This window comes from Carassius auratus, unplaced genomic scaffold (genome assembly GCF_003368295.1).
Source record: "Carassius auratus strain Wakin unplaced genomic scaffold, ASM336829v1 scaf_tig00215205, whole genome shotgun sequence".
Classification (NCBI taxonomy): Eukaryota; Metazoa; Chordata; class Actinopteri; order Cypriniformes; family Cyprinidae; genus Carassius; species Carassius auratus.
In genome coordinates, this window is record NW_020527982.1 from 686,536 (window position 1) to 705,675 (window position 19,140).

General features: G+C 37.6%; 1 protein-coding gene and 1 pseudogene across 1 annotated transcript; one reads left to right on the forward strand and one right to left on the reverse strand.

Moving 5' to 3' along the window:
• Positions 1 to 4,371: 4,371 nt before the first annotated feature.
• LOC113093928 (opsin-5-like) lies at positions 4,372 to 15,670 on the reverse strand (annotated as a pseudogene).
• On the forward strand, positions 15,366 to 18,861 carry LOC113093933 (transmembrane protein 115-like). Its single transcript, XM_026259534.1, has 2 exons — positions 15,366 to 17,230; positions 17,498 to 18,861. Exons 1-2 carry the CDS (start codon positions 16,374 to 16,376, stop codon positions 17,724 to 17,726), a joined length of 1,086 nt encoding a protein of 361 aa, XP_026115319.1. The 5' UTR covers positions 15,366 to 16,373; the 3' UTR covers positions 17,727 to 18,861.
• The last annotated feature ends 279 nt before the right edge of the window (positions 18,862 to 19,140 follow it).

Consider the following 19,140-nt stretch of genomic DNA (forward strand, 5'->3'; position numbering starts at 1 on the left):
AAAGATTAAGATGGTAAATTAATAATAAATAAAAAAAATCTGCATGGATAAATAATTTATAATACACTGCAATGTACAACGAAGAGTCAGTTTTGATATCACAGTGACTTTCATGGTGACATTTTGCTATAAAAGGACATACATTTGCATTGTTATGAAATGTTATAACATTGTAACAGACTTAATCTCCAAATCATGGAAAAATTATTGATGTCTTTGGCTCAATCACCGTACCCAAGCCTGATTCAGTGTGTGCTTACATGGAATGAGTGGTCAGAGTGAATGAAGCCATGTTTGTGTCCGTGAGCTTCAGTAAGTTTGGGTGCTCTCCAGCATTAGATACAGACTGTCCAACTCAAGGCAGTTTTACAGTTCTGTTTCTCTTTCTCTTCAAACTCCTTCAAAGCCTCCAGCCCATACTTTAACATATCTTGCCAGGTCTTTGTTTATCCCCTTTTAAGCACACACAGACACACCCGCTTAGAAGGCAATAGGAAATTCAGATTTGGAGTCTATAATAAAACAACTTCAAGAGAACATGAATAAAGGTTTAGGTGCCATTTACAGCAGTGGGTTGATTAGATTTAAAACACAGGCTAAAAATGAATAAACTGGTGCAGCTGGTGTTGTAAAATCCATTAATGACACAGTGTGGTATTTGCCTATAAAACTCTTGGCAGTCAAGTCTGTGGTGGATGGCATTAGTTAAGGCCTAGAGTCAAACGCATACATGCACATACACACATAGAGGATATTGGCAGTAGTAGACCCAAAGGAGAAAACACTGACAGATCTGTGAGTACAGTACAATGAGGATCAGCTGTTTTATGAATTATTAAACACAAGCCAAGTGAGACAATTAATTCTGGCTGCTGCCAGTTAAGTGAGAAAATGAGCATCTTTCTGGTGAAACTCACTGTATCATTCAGAAATAATAGTCAGGTATGAACAGATCTGGCCTGACAGCTGTCTGTGTGAGTTTCAAAACACCAGAACAACACAATGTAACTTCAGTTATAAGAGCCAGATTATCCAATGGAAATTACGGTCACTGGCCTGGGGCCAATGCAATGTCTGGTTGGCATAGAACAGTACCTAAGATGCACATACACTAGAGAAAAGGGCAGGGGGGCCTTACAAGACATTGCATCCAGGGCCTCTGAATTCTTAATCTGAGCCTAGTTATAAGAAAATAATAAAGTTAACCCTGTATTGGCAAAAACTTATCAAAAAGCAAATTGCACTGCATTCAAGCTAAATAGGCTTTGTGTAATAACATGGCTTTGTGGAAAATTAATTTCTGATTTGTCAATTACATCAACCATGGGAACACTTTATATCAGTACACTCATTCGGTTTAAATAAAACCGGCGCTACTTTCATGTTTCTCATATCACACCGCAGATTCGCGTTCTGTTGTTTCATACAAACACAGCTGTGGTGCAGTCTTGCGTATCATTTATTGTTTGTAATTGTGAAAAAGATCGCGCAGGACTTATCATTAGTTAAATAGTGCTGGTATTTTTGATGATTGTTTTGCATTATGGGTGTTAACACATGGACTAATTTCGAAGGTATATACAGGGAAAATGTAAATATTAATAATACTACTAATAACTTAACAAATTAAATATCAATCCTCCTGAACTGTAAGTTATATCTTACTCTAGGCTTTCCCAAACTGGGGTTTGTGAGTTGATGAAAAGCTAATAATGAGATAAATAATACAAATGTAAATTTAAAATGAATAATTTACAGATGAAAGCAAAATAAAACACTTACTGAAATATTACATATTAAATGTTTTCCGGCATGTCACGTGACCATGAAATCTGTGAAACGAGAACTTAACTGTGAACATACAAATGTGTCATTGATTAAGATAAAAATATTAACCTGAAATCTCAGGAGGCACTTTAAATAATCCAGAGGGTTACTAACAAAAAAGTCTGGGAATGCCTTACTCTACTTATGTGCTCCCTGCAATGGGATGCACAAGAATGACAAGTTTAGTCCATTTGTTTATTAGAACAATACACTGAATTAAGTATTCTTGAATAACCTGAATTACAAGACACAACTATCTTCTTTCACATCTGGAAACAATACCTCACCCAAACTGAATGACTTGCACTGGCATTGAAACAATTCAAGGACAGATTAAGATTGATGGCATCCTGAGCAGCTGTATCACTGTCTGGTTTGCACCATCGCAGACCGCAAGACCCTGCAGTGGATAGTGAGGACATCTAAGAAGATCATCGGGGTGCCTCTTTCCTCTATCTCAGACATTTAAACCACACGCTGTACTCATAAAGCCATCAGCACTGCGGGCGACCCCTCACACCCCTTTCATAAGCTTTTCCACTTGAATCCCACCCACCATCTGAGGTACAGAAGCATTTGGGCCCTCACAGGCCAACTGCGTGACAGTTTCTTCCCCCAAGACATCAGACTCCTCAACTCCAGATGACTGAGAGGATAAGAACTCATTCACACACTGGACTGATCTGAACCACTCTCACACACATCCCAATCTATTATGTACCTCCGCACAAACAATTCTTCACTGTTCTCTCAGTATGCACACATGCACTTTATAAAGTCCTGTGTGGTCTGTGTTAAACGTTTACAGTTCTTATTTTATAGTGAGCTCTTTTTTCTCTTAGTACTTAAAAAAAAAAAATAGACTTTACTTTGCCTAGTTAATATAAAAATATCCAGTTTAGTTTCTTTGTAGTCCCGTGTTCTGTGTTTTTGTAGCACCTTGGTCCTGGAGAAACGCTGTCTTGTTTCACTGTATGCTAACTGTAAAGCTCTGACTCTGACTCTGATTCTGACAGATGCTGGGTGAATCATGAGTGCATCTGTTCAGTTTGAGGTGAGGCAATGAGAAAGAGAGGGCAGTCAAAAAACATCTGCTTGCCCAAATTTAATGAAAGGTGAAATCACCTATCTGAAACTAGTTCTGAATTTCTTTTGATTTGGTTTAGAGAGGTATATGTTGTCCCACCCAGGAGTCTGTTCACAAATGCCGTGACATGTCTGTATTGATCCTTCAGAGCCAGTCTTTACCAAGCTAATTTACTTTATTTTGAAACCTACAGATAGGCCTATTGTATTTTGAACAGTTTCCAAACCCATCAACACAAAATAAATGTCCTGAAAACTCTCTCGGCTGGCTATAAAAGCCTCTATTTAAGATATCAACTCTCACATCCCTTCAAGCAAAAGTTCACTGAGTGTTGGATTGAGCACAGTGCAGTAAAGCGCTATTGTGATTGTATCTATTGAATTGTATCTCTCTCAGTCAAGGCTGTAGGAGAGAGCTAATAGAACAATAGAGTTAACAGATACCAGGGAATAGTTGAGCCTTGGTAAATTAATAGTTTTTTTTTTTTTAAACCTAGTCAAACATCTAACTAGTTTAAGTCAGAATTTGGATTGTTATGCTTTGCATGTAACTGTCAGCATGCAACTGATCTGATCAGCATGAAAAAATCTGTCTCTTTCTGTGTGCTTTCTTTGACTATGTGCCTCAAGGCTATTTCACTGAGCTTTTGCTGATCTTTTTTTTTCCACCTCTCTTTGTTTTTTAATGATGTAATGACCCATACTGGTAGAATTATTTGCTCATTACACTGTACAATTTCCCCCCCAATCAAACACAACAACTAATGATATTTTCCTACCATTTCCATTTAGATTAAGTACTTTTGTCCTTTAATGAATCAGCTGGGAACAAAAAGTATAAAATTTGTAGTTGACATTGCAGTTACACTGTTAGTTCATGTTACTATTACAGTGACATTGACAATACTGGCTATATGTAATTTTATCAATGCTTTGGCAAAGAAAACCCACCAAGAAAGTTATTTTCAGTTGTTATACTCTTCCTGTTCCAGCAGTTGTCAGTCTTTTTGTTCAGTGAACTCTTGCTTATCTCATTGTAAATCATGTATGATACTGACACATAGCCTATGCGCAGTTGAACTAGATATTAAAATCGACGTCTCACTGGATTTACTCCACATCATTTACTTTTCTTTATTCATCAATTAATAAATCACACATTTTTTGTTGTTTTCGAGGCTTGCTCAAAAAAATGACATGCATGTAATGCATGGTGACATATGAAACTATTAAAAAGGCATGATGTTCTGTGTGAATTGCCATTAAGGAAATATGCTTTCTACATCTTGAAGGGGATTTGGTTCAGTAAACATTGGTGGAATCTGCAGGAAATTCTGGGGATAAATAAGAATTCTGTGGCAACAGTTAGATTTTCTTCCTTTTTAGTTTCCATCGTCCTTGTGTTTGGGCACCTAGGAACATCTGTGATTTTTACACATTACATCATCCTCTCCTTCCTCACATTTAATGCATTCTTTCTTGAGTATCTCTCACAGGAGGTTGTTTGGCATTCTGTCAGTCAGTTGTCTCACTGGTATTTCACTCTGAATGGTGCCCTCCAGAATACGCACAGTTCTCTGGGAACTCATTTGCTGAAAACATGGCCCCGCGTCTGCATACACATGACATGACCCATAACTCTCTACCTGTCCACTGGAAAAGGGTGTGGATGTGCTGGCATCCTTATTGTTGCACTGCTGAAAGCTCTTCACCTGCCGTTCCTTTATTCCTGGTGTGGGACTGGCCTTACTGTGGCTCAAACAAATCCTGTGGCAGATAGTTTGAGTATCCTTACTCAGTGATTTGCGAAAGTTGGGTTTGAAGAGAAGATAAACCATAGGGTTGTAAAAAGTCGAAGATTTGGCCAGGATGGCTGCCAGGGCAAAGGCGGTGGGGGGGACCTGCTCATTGGCGCTGAAGGCAGCCCACATGGCAACAATGGCATACGGGCTCCAAGCCATAAGGAAGCCAATACACACAGCCACTGAGAGCTAGAGAGAAAACATGCCACAAACACTCAGTCGACATGCAATTGGATACAATTATTTTTTTTATTAATAATTGTATTAATGTATTCTCTCTCCCACACACACTACTTCAGGAAGAATGCATTCATTTGATCAAAAGTGACAGTAAACGCTGCTAAAAATATTTTCTTTTTATTGTTTTCCACTACAAATAAAGTTGAAAGTAGTGTTCTATGCAATATGAACACAAGTTCATGTATTATCAGCATTACTTTATGTGTCTGTTTATGACCCAGTTTGCCAAATGTGTGTAAATGTATGCAATGTACACATGTGCTCTAAGGGGACATTTGTGTGCATTAATAATCAACATTCAGCACCAGCATTTTTCAACAGTCCGGCACTCACTGCCAACAGTAAAGTTACACATGGATACAGTATGGGCTTCATGACACAGTTTTGAAAAATAAGGCTAGGACAGTCAAATACAGGCAGTCCTTGTTCAGAGGACAGAGGATGGGTAATCAGCATTACTTTTTGAGGGACATAAAGTACATACTCAGCAACAGTATCACGTTCGTGCTGTCTGCTCCACAGGGCAATAAAATATGTTATATTTGCACAGTGTGAAAGTGTGGACGCCACGGGGTTGATTTGAATTAAAACAAACAGCTTTTTTGCTATATGACGGTCACTGTAAACACAAAAAATAACAACAACAATGAACCCATAAAGCTTACTTACCTTGACAATAAGAGTGTGTGCATTGACCACTTTGTTTTGTGGTGAGACGTGCTGTTGAATGCCTTGGCGAGACCCCCTCACTGTGAGCAGGATGAAGGTGTAAGAGAGGATGATGATGGTACAGGGGACAATGTAACAAAAGATAAATAGACTGATGATGTAAGACATGGCAAGGGCATCATGAGACGGAGTGTACCTTGGAACAATGATGAAAAAGCATGAATGTAGAATCTGTTTGCGTACTTTTCACATATTAATGCTATAATGTCTGTGGTCATACTATTTTATGCAGCAAGCGGTTCCATACGGTTCTGGCCCAAAACTCCCCCAGTGGGCCAAAGGTTCCACAGCAAAGACAGACGCGTAACACCAAACTCCAACCACCATCACACAAGCGTGGCTAGATGAGAATTTGTTACCTGTGGAAACGAGGATTGCATGAATAAATATTTTGATGAAACATGGTGTGACTGATCAAAGTGACTAATTGGTCCAGCTCTATGATTCTCCTGACACAGGTCAGTGTTGGAATTATTTTAATTTCATATCCCACAGAGACATAAGGAAGAAATTACCTGCTGTTTCAAGCTCCAGCAAGCCCTAAATGTGCACTTATAATATGCTCTTCTTCTTTCTTTTTTGGTTAATTTGTTTCATCTTTCCTAATATGTCTAATTTTCCCTACATGTTCTGTTTTGTTCCACTTGTCCATTCTTATCTTTTTTTTATCTTTCTTCATTTTTGTGTCTCTTCCATTTGTTTTAACCTCCTATTCTTGCATATTTAAGCCAGATGACCTTTTTACTTCACAGTGATCTGATTGTGACAGTTTTCAGAATCTTCAGACACAAGGCGCTAACAGTCCAAAAGACCTGATTCCGCTGTTTGAGATTAGACTTGATAAAAAATAAATAAAAAAATCACATTCAGGAGAACATTATCATCTTGGACATTAAATGATCATGTTAACTGTTAATATTTTAATCTATAAGAGGCATAGAAATTGTGATTTATTATTACAAGGCCTATCCAGGATTCGGATGCAGATACCAAAATGGCCAATCACCAAACAAATAATCTGAGTTGCCTTTGACAAGTAAATGAAACGGAGTGGGCCATATGGGAGTGGGCCAATAACTTTATTCAGAGATGCAACATTGTTTAAAGTGCAGTTTGCAGTGCAAATTGAAGACATATAATTAAAAATAAATACATTTGACATCCGTTTGACTGTTTTGCTTTACAAAAACAAAAGTATGAGTAACAAAATCACAATGATTCTTCGTGTTATTTAACCTTGTGACATTTTACCAAGAAACAAAGACTCGCCTTATCATAATACCATGTTTATATTTAAAATATTGCTTAGAAAAGCACAATATCACTTCAGAATGGTTTTTTTAAAATAATGGTTTGGTTAAAGGGAGACAAAAGATCATTATACCGTAATTTGGGACACAGACTTTGAGGCAGCATACTGACGACAAAGCAGTCAGGTTTGTTAGGCTGCATAAGCCAAATAAAACCCCACACACAGCATAGCACAGACATGCTACCTCCCCAAACAACCACCTACAGAGAAAAGAGAGAGAGATCATTTTACTGTTTTTGCTGAACTTTGAAATACTCCCTTTCTTTGTTTTTACTTTAGAACCATGATAAATATGAACACTGAAAAATACATCAAACAGTATTGGCATTTGCAAAGGGAGAATGATAGAGTTGTGTAACTTTAAAACTGTAGCTTGCTAAGCTATTATTATAATTCGGTAATTGCAGCATTTATCTGGCACCAAAAACAAACAAAAAAATACCATAAGATTGAACTTTAAGATGTAACTAATAAACCTAAAAAACACAAAATTATAAAACATGTTCATGTATTCATGAGTCAGTGAATCGTATATTTTAACTGTGCATTTAAATTAATTTTTTAGCCTTGTATAAAAACCAATTCACTACAATTGATCATACTGAATGCTACAGTGTAAAAGAGGGACAAAGGGTGCATATATTTACATTTAGCAAATGCTTTTATCCAAAGCAACTTACAATGCATTCAAGCATAATTTATTTTTTTAACCAGTATGTGTGTTCCTTGGGAATCAAACCCACTGCCTTTTGCACTGCCAAATCAATGCTCCACCACTGAGCCACAGGAACGTCATTGCTAACTTTTTTTCTCTATTAGAATAAAAAACTGTGAAGCAGGATCTCACCTGTGTGCTAGAGCAGAAGGTATGGCCAGAGGAAACAGAAACAGGGTCATCCCTAAATCACTCACAGACAGGTTCACAACGAAAAACTCTGCTGGCTTCAGAGATGACCTCTTACGGTAGGCTACAAATAACAGCATGCCATTTCCCAGGAGCGACAAGACATCTGGGTGAGAAAAAAGAGATCTATATATCAACTCTCTCACCTATTCATCTTTTCATCAAAGTAGCTACTGAAATTTGTAAAGCTGTATTGAAAATTAGCCCCTGACAGTGCGACATCTCCATTCCATTGCAGACAAACCTGTCACATGAAGACACCATTTGATCCTAGAGCTTTGAAATGCTAAGCAAACCCTGCTATGGTGTCTCAAGTAATCTAGAATAACAATGATCCTTATTTCTTTAAACAGACTGAAGTTATATCAACCCATGAGATTCAATAATGCAAGCAATTTGTCAGCCGCATCAGAGGTATAATTAAAGTTCTCACTTCTAAAAAAAACATTGATATTAAGCAGACCAGAACTGCCAAGTGGTCTCAAGTAAAGAAAAAAAAAATATTTACTTTATCATAGTAGTTATCACTTACATTTAAAGGCATAGTAGGCCACCCCATTCTCTTTCCCAAAGTAATAATATATGTGGCCATTTCAGGAAAATAGATTTTAGAATATTTGATCAACCTCAGGACAATTTGACAGCTGTGGAATGGGATAGTTCACCCAAAAATTTAAATTATATGTTTATATGCTTACCTCCAGGTCATCCAAGATGTAGGTGACTTTGTTTGAACACAACAGAACACAAACCAAGATTTTTAACTAAAAAACGGTTTTCTAGTCTTTCGCAGTCTATCACTCTTATAATATAAGTGGATGGGAATCACAGCTAAAACATACATTAAAACAAAAACAAAAAAACATACACAAACAAAAACAAATTAAACCCTGCGGCTCATGTCGTGATGTGTAAAGACACAAAATGATCAGTCAATACAAGAAACTGAACAGTATTTATATAGGGTTTTTTTTTTTACCTCTGATTCATGCGAACTGAACTCTTCTGAGCACGTCCTCCTATGCACGTTCTCACTTCTCAGCAGCAGGTGTGTGAGGAGACTTCTTCTTGCTTTATGGCTTTAAAGCAAGAAGAAGAAGAAGATGCCTGAAGGCCCCAGTAAACTACAAACTAAGTTTGTTTTCATTGTTTTCATGATCCTTCCTGCTAAAAAAAAGATCTTTATGAAGAATTAGTTAGGTTTCAGGCCCCACCACAGCACAGAAACTGCACTTGTTAAAATTACAAATGGCTTGCTTCTTGCGTCAAATCAAGGCTGCATCTCATTGCTAGTTTTACTTGATCTTAATGCTGCGTTTGCACCATAGATCATGACTTACTCATAGATCGATTACAAAACTATACAGATATTCAAGGGCAGGCTCTAAGATGGTTTAGATCCTACCTGTCCGATCACTACAACTTTGTTTATTTAAATGGGGAGTCATCTCATTTATCATCAGTAAAATATGGAGTGCCACAAGGATCTGTCCTAGGTTCTCTGCTATTTTCAATATACATGTTGCCCCTTGGTAATATTATTAGAAAATACATGATTAGTTTCCACTGTTATGCTGATGATACTCAACTATATATCTCAACGAGACCAGATGAGACCAGATGAAACATAGTTTTAAAAATGTAAAAGTTTAAAAATGTAAAAGTAATAATTAATAACAAATAATTTTCTCCTATTAAATTCAGATAAGACAGAGATATTAATTATTGGACCAAATAACAGTACACAGAATCTCGTAGACTACAGTTTGAAACTAGCAGATGTACTGTTACTTCCTGCAGTCAAAAATCTGGGTGCTGTATTAGACAGCAACTTGTATTTTGTAAACCATATTTCCCATATTACAAAAACAGCATTCTTCCATCTTAGAAACATTGCCAAGCTACGAAACATGTTACCTGTTTCCGATGCAGAAAAGGAGATATTTACCAGAATGTCCATGTCTTTAAAAAAATCACTGTTCTAAGTAAGTCTTTGAATAGGTCTGAGTTACAAACTTCTTCAACAACTTGCAACTAAAAGTTCCTCTGAGAAATTTCATATTATAATTCATGTCTTTTCCTGGAAAAGTTGAAAAAATAACACCTCGATCTGATGAGGTGGTTGTGATTCATTTTTCTATTTTCTCATCTCTGTCAGTCTCTTCACTTGTCGCTTTTCATTTCTGACAGATCTATGAAGTGTTCACCACATCAATAAATTAACATTTGGCTGAATTTAGAGCTTCCATTGTAGCAGGCAAATTGCCACTTAATCAGTGAGATATTTAGTTCTGGCTGAACAGTATGACAGGCCAACTGTGTGTTCATTCATACTGTGCATGGTGAGTGAGACAGTCTAACTGACCAGACTGGTAAACTTGTTGATTTGGACTCTATGAATGATTGAATTTTTTATGTTCTTTTTGATTTTCAGTGGGTGACTTTTATAGCATGCATCACTCTATGCGGGGCACAGTTGTACTACTTTGCACAATTTATAAACAATTAATACAACTACTTTATACTATTATAAACTACATTTGTATTTGGTTGTAATCTGCTAATTCTATGTGGCTAATATAATCATAATGTAGCAGTTGTTTTTATTTTTTTTAAAACATTTGGTGTTCAGTGTTTCAGTAAAGAACCTTTTGTGCACTGGAATGATTCTATGGATGTTAAAGGTTCATCATGGAACTATAGATGCCAATGAAGTAACTTTTTAAAGTAATTTAAGAGTGAGAATATTTTTTTTTAAATAAGTCTCAAAATGTGAATTGTGTTCCTAATTTTCTCCCTAATCTGTTTTTGTTCAGACAACAGGCCATTTTGGTTTGGACCTATTTGACCTAGGAAAGCCTCTAGACTAAAAGCCCAGCTGGATTTTGGATATTCATTCTTAAAAGATGTGCCTTTGAAAGACACCTTTTCTCCAGTTGATCTAGATTCACCCTTAATACTTGCCACTGCATAACAGTGAACCCAGCTCTGTGATGCCTATTGGTAAGACAATCCTACATTTCACTCAGTTAAAAACCCCAGACAGAACTTACCTTCCAGGGGAGCGTGTGTGCTTGACTAATCACAAGGAGTCCAGGCAGAATCCAAATGGCAAAACTCACACGCATGAACAGAATGACAGAGAAACACTGAAAGAGGTATATCCCCAAATTCAGAGAGCTTGAGCTGAGCTCTGGTGCTCCGTGCTTGAGGATGAGTAGGCGAATGGCGATCAGTCCGCTTTGAGAGTGAGCAACTCTACAACTGATTCTTGATGTGAAGGACTGACATAATCCAAACAGACTCAGAGTCAGAAAGCCACAGTACTGATGTCTGATGTTGCTTCGAAAACACATGCTTTCTTCTAATGGTCCTGTCGCTTTTTCTCTCCATCCCTCTCCTTCTCTCTTTCTCTCTCACTCTCTCTCTCTCTGCTCTTCTTGGTTATTATCCCTGTCCCCTTGTTTTTGACCCTCCTCCCCACTCCCAATTTATGGCTAGACATTGTCTTGCATGTTTTTTTTTTTTTTTTTACTGCCATTAAAGTGAGATTGGTGTGTATGATCATTTTATTTGATCCAATCATTCTATAATTGTCTCTTCTTAATATTGCTTTTATATAAGAACGTCAATGATGGCATTTGACGTTCTGCATCAACCTGCTGCTAAACAACAGGAAACCAGCAAGAGATTACAGCAAGAAGCAGCCACCTACGATGAGGTGCTTTAGATAGGGAGATTCTGGACTGGCAAATGATGCATATTATATCATAACTTCATAATTCTTCATAAACATGCATAGATGAGCAAAACTTTCAGGATTAGGCCTAAAATGAGCCAAGGATATCTAAATGAACACTATGAAAACATATCTGTATTCATTTTAGACTATAAAAATCTAATTCCTGTCACTAGTTTCAGCTCATTCACTAATAATTTGATCAAAACACTATTAAAGAGATAGAATGAAGGATTTTCATTTGTATTTTAAATTTTTGGTCAAATATCTGAAGGTCTAAACAACCAGAATTATCTCCTTTGACTTCCACAGGTCTAACAAGCAAAGACGAGATACATTATTTTAGCAAGAGCTGTTCTAAAATCAATGTGTTTCTTTTGCAAACTAAGACTGTGGTCTCAGTGTAGGTGTGTTCCTGCACTGTTTAAATTACTTCTCAATGTCACAAGTTGAAAACAGGTTACTGCAGGGTAACCAGAATGACTGCATGAAGCCAAGAATAACAGGGAAAAGCAAGCATGAGAAGATGGATTGAGGGAGGGAGGGCTGGATGATGCAAAAATATAAAATTACAAACTAAAAATATGTAATCTAATATGCATAATTTACTTTATTAAATGATATTGAATTATATATTTATATTTTAGGCAACAGCTTCCTAAATAAGCCAGAAGATGGAGCCCCTACCTTTTAGTTTGTGATGTTTTCCATGTAACTATAAAAGGTTTAATGTATATATAGTATATAATAAAATATCTTCAATTATAGTGCATTAGTTTTCTACAATACATTTATTTATTTTTTTCTCATAATTCATAATTCCGGAAAGATTAGGAACACTTACAATGTTCTAAAAACTCTGAATGTTTTCATTATATTTTGACCAGATACTCTGAAAGAACTTCAGTTGCATTTAATGTCTTGAAATGATTTTCCCTAAATAATTTGTTTCCTAAAATTGTCAAGATGGTTTTTATTGACAATAGCTCCTCTGTTAAACTGAAAGGAGAAACTGTTGCTGATGTGGTTTTTACAGAGAGCTGATCTTGATTGCCTGCTGTTATCAACACGACTTAGAAAGTACTAGAGGCAGGTTAGAAGTACTTTCGACTGCTGTTTTTTCTTCTTCTGTTGATGTGCTTTGTGCATTCTTTGAAGGTTTTGAAAGAAATCACTGAATTATAAAATTAAATCGGGGGGGCTTGTTATCCCTGTTATCTCTTTCATGTCTTTACTGTCATTGGAACAGAACAGGGAAACCGCAAACAAAACTTAAAAGTCCAGATGGGAGACATGACATTCGGAGACAGTAGAAGCACACAGACACATACTGGGCTGCTATAAAACTGCAGTCCTTACATCCATTGTTTGTTAATTTATTAAATGTGTTGAGTATCAGTTTAATTTAGTGATAAATCTCTCCTGGGTATCCACAGAACTATCTAAAATTTGCTTTGATCATACGGCAACCATGTTTTTTTACTGTTTGACCATTTCAGTGCTGAGCTTATGTCCTCTCTCTTTCTCAAAGTCTGTAATTGATGATCACATTCCATGAACAATGACAGTGAATAAGTATGGCAGCAGACCAGAGGCTTTAATTGGGAACGCCTGGTCTTGTCTGGTTGATGGCATCAAAAGGCCTGGAGAAAAAAAAAAAGAAAAAAGAGGAATGACACAATCACTGTTCTGTTCATTTCTAGTGCACATCACATGATCACATAACTAGAGTGATAACTAGAGGACAACAGACAAGTAGTGTGATGAATGCTGAATAAAAGATGAAAAGATGCCATCTGATCTGGGACTGACAGAATTGAAGAGGACAGATAGTGTGAGTGTGTTTTCACATGTGTTTTTGCATTAGCATGCAAGTGTATGTTCAAAGTTTCGGACAGTTTCGAACAATTTTCAGTGACATTGATCTTACTGTCCTCCCCATTCTCTTTATTTTTTCTTCTTGGTTCTTTCTCTCACATTGAAATGCATCACACACATTTGTTTCTCCTAACCAAGTGTTTTCACCAGTTGTTGATTCGTTATGCTTAGGTGTGCTGGGTAATTGTGGCACTCAAACGAGACAGGAGACAGAGCTCCTTCATAAATGCAATAAAAATTAAAGAATGCTGTCAGAGGGTTACAAACTTCCATTTCCAAGAAATGTGACATATTGACTTTGTAAAAAGGTCCTGCTTAGTATTCAGCATGTGTGTACAGGTGCTGGTCACATAATTAGAATATCATCAAAAAGTTGATTTATTTCACTAATTCCATTCAAAAAGTGAAACTTGTATATTATATTAATTTATTGTACACAGACTGACATATTTCAAATGTTTATTTCTTTTAATTTTGATTATTATAACTGACCACTAAGAAAAATCCCAAATTCAGTATCTCAGAAAATTAGAATATTACTTAATGGCATGGAGTTGATCAGTCTGTGGCTCTGCTCAGGTGTTATGAGAGCCCAGGTTGCTCTGATAGTGGCCTTCAGCTCTTGTGCATTCTTGGGTCTGGCATATCACATCTCCCTCTTCACAATACACCATAGATTTTCAATGGGGTTAAGGTCAGGTGAGTTTGCTGACCAATTAAGAACAGGGATACCATGGTTCTTAAACCAGGTACTGGTAGTTTTGGCACTATGTGCAGGTGCCAAGTCCTGTTGGAAAATGAAATCTGCATCTCCATAAAGCATGAAGTGCTCTAAAACTTCCTGGTATACGGCTTTGTTAACCTTGGACCTCAGAAAACACAGTGGACCAACACCAGCAGATGACATGGCACCCCAAACCATCACTGACTGTGGAAAATTTACACTGGACCTCAACCAATGTGGATTTTGTGCCTCTCCTCTGTTTGTCCAGACTCTGGGACCCTTATTTCCAAAGGAAAAGCAAAAGATTTACGTTTTTATGTTAGGATTAGGAAATATATATATTTGGACCCAACATGTATGAAAAACCTAAATCAGTTAGTAAGTATTTGTGCATTTGAAATGTTGCAGTGTTGATGCATTTATACACCTCAGCTTCATTAAACAATCTGTGTAAATACATCTAATGCCACTTCAGATGCAGCTTATGTTTCCTCAGCAGTGGAAAGATGGAGTTTGTTGATACTGATACGGAATTGCTATGCAATTTGCATAGATTTTTTTGTTATTTGTAATTTACAGTTGTTAGAGAGAAAATCGGAATCAACAAAAATCGGCATCGCCAGGTCACACTTACAAAAAAAAAAAAAAAAAATATTGGAAATCAGAACCGAAACCAAAACACAGAAAAATAGCAATCGGTGCATCTCTAATAATAAAAAAGCGATCTCATTAACAAACGTTCACGGGCAAAAAGGTCCATTTCCTGATGTCAGTAATGTAGCATTGAAGCACCGCTCACACAAGATGTGACTTTCAAACAAAGCAGCTTCGATTTCTTAACTTGAAACTGTTGCGAAATCTGCGCGGGGAAGCATTCAGCCCTCACACGAAATTCTTGAATCCTGATGGCATTGTATTACTCACTGTATTTCGCTAACGATAATTCACCTAAAACTGGTGAACGTGACCTCTCATAAATACTTTAATGGATAAGTTATTTGTCACGGTCACGGGATTGTGACTAGCAGCAAAATAATAAAAAAATAAATACTGGTCAGGTGAAAAAAGAAATGACTTGCTTTAGCTTTCATTGGGGCGGAAATGCATTTCCCAGCAGTCTTAGCTTAGCAATGCCGTAAACGACACGCCCAGTCGCAAAGCTGGACGGTGACGTTTGCAAATCTGATGTTTGTGCTTTGTGGCTGTTGTTGGAAACGCCATACTATCAAACAACGAAACACAAGCTTAATTCAGAAGAATTGTCGACGTTAGGATATTAAAAAGACAAACTGCGAATGATTGTTTCGGATTAACGCTTACTGGCTTCAAACCTGCTACCTGGAGGCCTGTTGTGAGAGGAAATCCCCGGACTGAACTGCGACTCCAGGCCGGTTTGAGAGGACATGCCACCGGAGAGAAAGCTGTTCATAGCTCGCCTTTCTTTGCGTATTTTACCCATAAAACTAACGGCAAGTGCCTGAACTAAGACATGAAACTGTCTAACTGACATGAAAGGGTGTTAATTTAGATCGAGGAGGTGAGGTTTATTGAGTGTTAGCAGACAGTAACTTACTTATAAACAGGTAACAGGTAGAGTAACTCTTATAGAAACGCGTAAGTGATTAATTATATATTAACAACTCGCAAACAGAAAGACCTGAGCAGGTAGATGTATAGATGTACAAAATAATGTTTTGTCAGCAAGGTTACTTTCTTATTTGGCAAGAAAGTTACCTTGACTAAAGCTTTATATTCCAAAGTAATTTGTATATATACTGGAAGATTTAATTATTATTTGTATTATTTACTCGGTAACAATTTTATTTAAACCAAACAGTTTTTTGTATATTTCGAGAGCCGTTAAGATCTGCTTATCTCGCCACAAGTGTTACAATCACCTGTAAGACCAGTGTGAGGTAATACAGTTTTTTCTTTCTTTCCACAATCCTAAGATAAGATACCATCCCAAAGTTGCTTATGTTGCAGAACCTCTGTTGATGAGGTCACACTGCTTACATGTTGGTGTCTGGGTGTCATCTCCTGGTCGTGTCCCTCATATTTGACACAAACTGCTGATTTCAGAGGCTTGCCATTTCTGGAGCGTTTACAGCTGAGGACTCGAATCCATAAGGATGAACCGTTACCTTCCAGTGGCACGCCAGCACTTTCTGAGTGCACTCGCGAGCACGAGTGTAGTGGTCAAGTCCATATGTGCTACAGTGATCCTGCTGTACCTGCTCTCTTGGGCTGCTAACACCCCTTACATACTTGGTGTCACACCTGGCTTCCTTTTCCCACCAAACTTCTGGATTTGGACGCTTCTGACCCATGCCGTGGTGGAGCAATACATTGTTGGCATGGCGGTGAACATTGCTACTGTGATGGTTGCTGGACGACTTTTGGAGCCATTATGGGGAGCACTGGAGCTCCTGATCTTCTTCGCTGTGGTAAACGTAGCAGCTGGTCTCCTATCCGCTCTGTCTTATCTTCTCACCTATGCTGCGACCTTTGATCTGGACTACCTGTTTGCCGTACGGGTGTATGGCACGCCCGCTTTTCTGGGGGGTGTTCTTGTAGCACTGAAGCAGACTGCTGGAGATACCACAGTGCTTCGAGTTCCTCAAGTACGCCTGAAAGCCGCCCCGGCACTAGCTTTGCTAGCAATAGCCATCCTGCGGCTAGCAGGGCTGCTGGACACTTCAGCTCCGCTAGCAGCATGCGGTTATGGTGCTCTGTCCGGGTGGGTTTACCTGCGCTTCTACCAGAGGCACCCTAGGGGGCGTGGAGACATGTCAGACCACTTTGCCTTCGCCTCGTTCTTCCCAGAGGCGCTCCAGCCGGCAGTTGGCTTTGCAGCTGGGCTTGTGCACGCTGCCCTTGTGAAGATGAAAGTTTGCCGTAAGATGGTGAAGCGGTATGATGTCGGGGCTCCATCCTCCATCACCATCAGCCTACCAGGCACAGACCCACAAGATGCAGAAAGACGGAGGTATGTTGATTTAATTCAAAGATAAAAGTAACAAAATTACTAAATCTTAAACTAGAATTATATTCGTTTTAGTAATTTTGTCACATGCTGTTTTTTTTTTAAATCTATTTAGCTTTCAATAGTTTTTATTTAGTTTTTTAGTTGTTTTATTACTTCATCATAATTTTTCTAAGTTTGTTTTTCATCTAATATTTATATTTCATTTTCAACTTTATTCAGTAAATTGTTTACTACATTTAAAACAAATCTTTAATATCGTCCATACAGGCAACTGGCATTGAAAGCTCTAAATGAGCGTCTGAAGCGCGTGGAAGACCAGTCGGTGTGGCCCAGCATGGAAGATGAGGAGGATGATGAAGATGAGGAGGTGCGAACAGACACCCCTCTCCTTTCAAGCCGAGAGACTTTGCCACCAGCACCAAGCACCACACAAAATCCTACAGGACAACAGGAGTCCAGCATCATAAGTTTTGAAGATGCTTCGACCCATTCATAACACAAACAGTCCCGCAGAGTTCACTTTACCCTTACAATCACAAATGCTAATGGAGACATCTCACACACACACACACTATCTTGGTTATGTTTTACAAACACCACCGAGGAGTTGCCACTAAATGAATACATTACCCAAACAAAATGACAAAGACGTCCATACTCAGTTTTTCAGCTCTACAAAAACTCCCTGACTAGCCTGTCATAACATTTGCAGTGCTCCAGTACTTTTGCTTTGTATAAACATTATCTTCTCTCCCACTGGCCTCCTGTGTAAGGTTTTTTGGGAAGTACCATTTCTGAATAAATGCTCTAATGGTTGATGGGATTCAGTTTTTTTAATGTATGGAAGATTCAAATGTTCATGGGTTGCCTCTATTTTTTTTTTTTTTTTGGCCTTGTATCAGGAAAAAAGGCAAGAGTCCTGAGATTTATTGAGCAGACGATGGGATTTTTTTGCCATTTATTGATGTAACAGCATCAAAAGAATGTTTGGACCATCAAGGGTGGTTTTGATAAAGATTAAAAATGTTTATGCAAAATTTGGGACTTTTCAAAGAACGTGTGATCTCTAATAAAAGGTTCTGCTCTCATTGATGATGTGACCCTTTGATAGGCCCTTTTTTTTTGTCATTGTGATTTCATAGGTGGAGGAATAGCAGGGAGAGTGTTTAATACAGTCATTTCAAAGATATTTTTGGTCAGAATAGTTTGAAATGATAATAGCAATACAGAATCTGATTCTGTCCCGTTGTACCCTTATTTCCCATCTGTGCTTAATGATCTGTCTTTATGTGTTGGCTTTGATAAGAGTGTTGCACTCTAAATTATGAGCGTGCATAATGGACCTGTTTTTATAAAACACAGATTGTCTACACAATGTGACTAGAGTTTCATATAATGCATATTATTCTCTGGAGAAACCTGATTTTTAAGATTTTTGTTTAGGATTCCTGAATTTCTCACTATTTTTAACCTTTTTTTTTCTTTTGCAGTTTTTAATCATAATTGTTTGTCCGTTTTCTCGTGGTTCCTAGTGTTAGACCTTGATGCTTCTCTCACAGTCTTATTCTCTAATTCAGGTTTCAACCCAGTTTTTGCTCTTTCCATCTGTAATAAAAACTGAATGAAGAGCATACATGTCCTAGAGGACCTTATTGATTCAAAACATTCGATGAGTGCTTTGTTTTTCACATTATTTGTTTGTGTTTATATATCATTCGTTGGAGTCTGAAAGGTTTTTATTTTTGAAAGTAGTCTCATACTCAGCAAGGCTGAATTTTATTTATCCAAAGCACAGTAATATTGGTTAAAATAACTTTTCTATTATAATGTATATTGTAATTCACATTCATGATTCCAGTTCCAAGGGAACGTATGCGTTAGGGCATTCAAAGGGCATTAAGTGTGTGAGA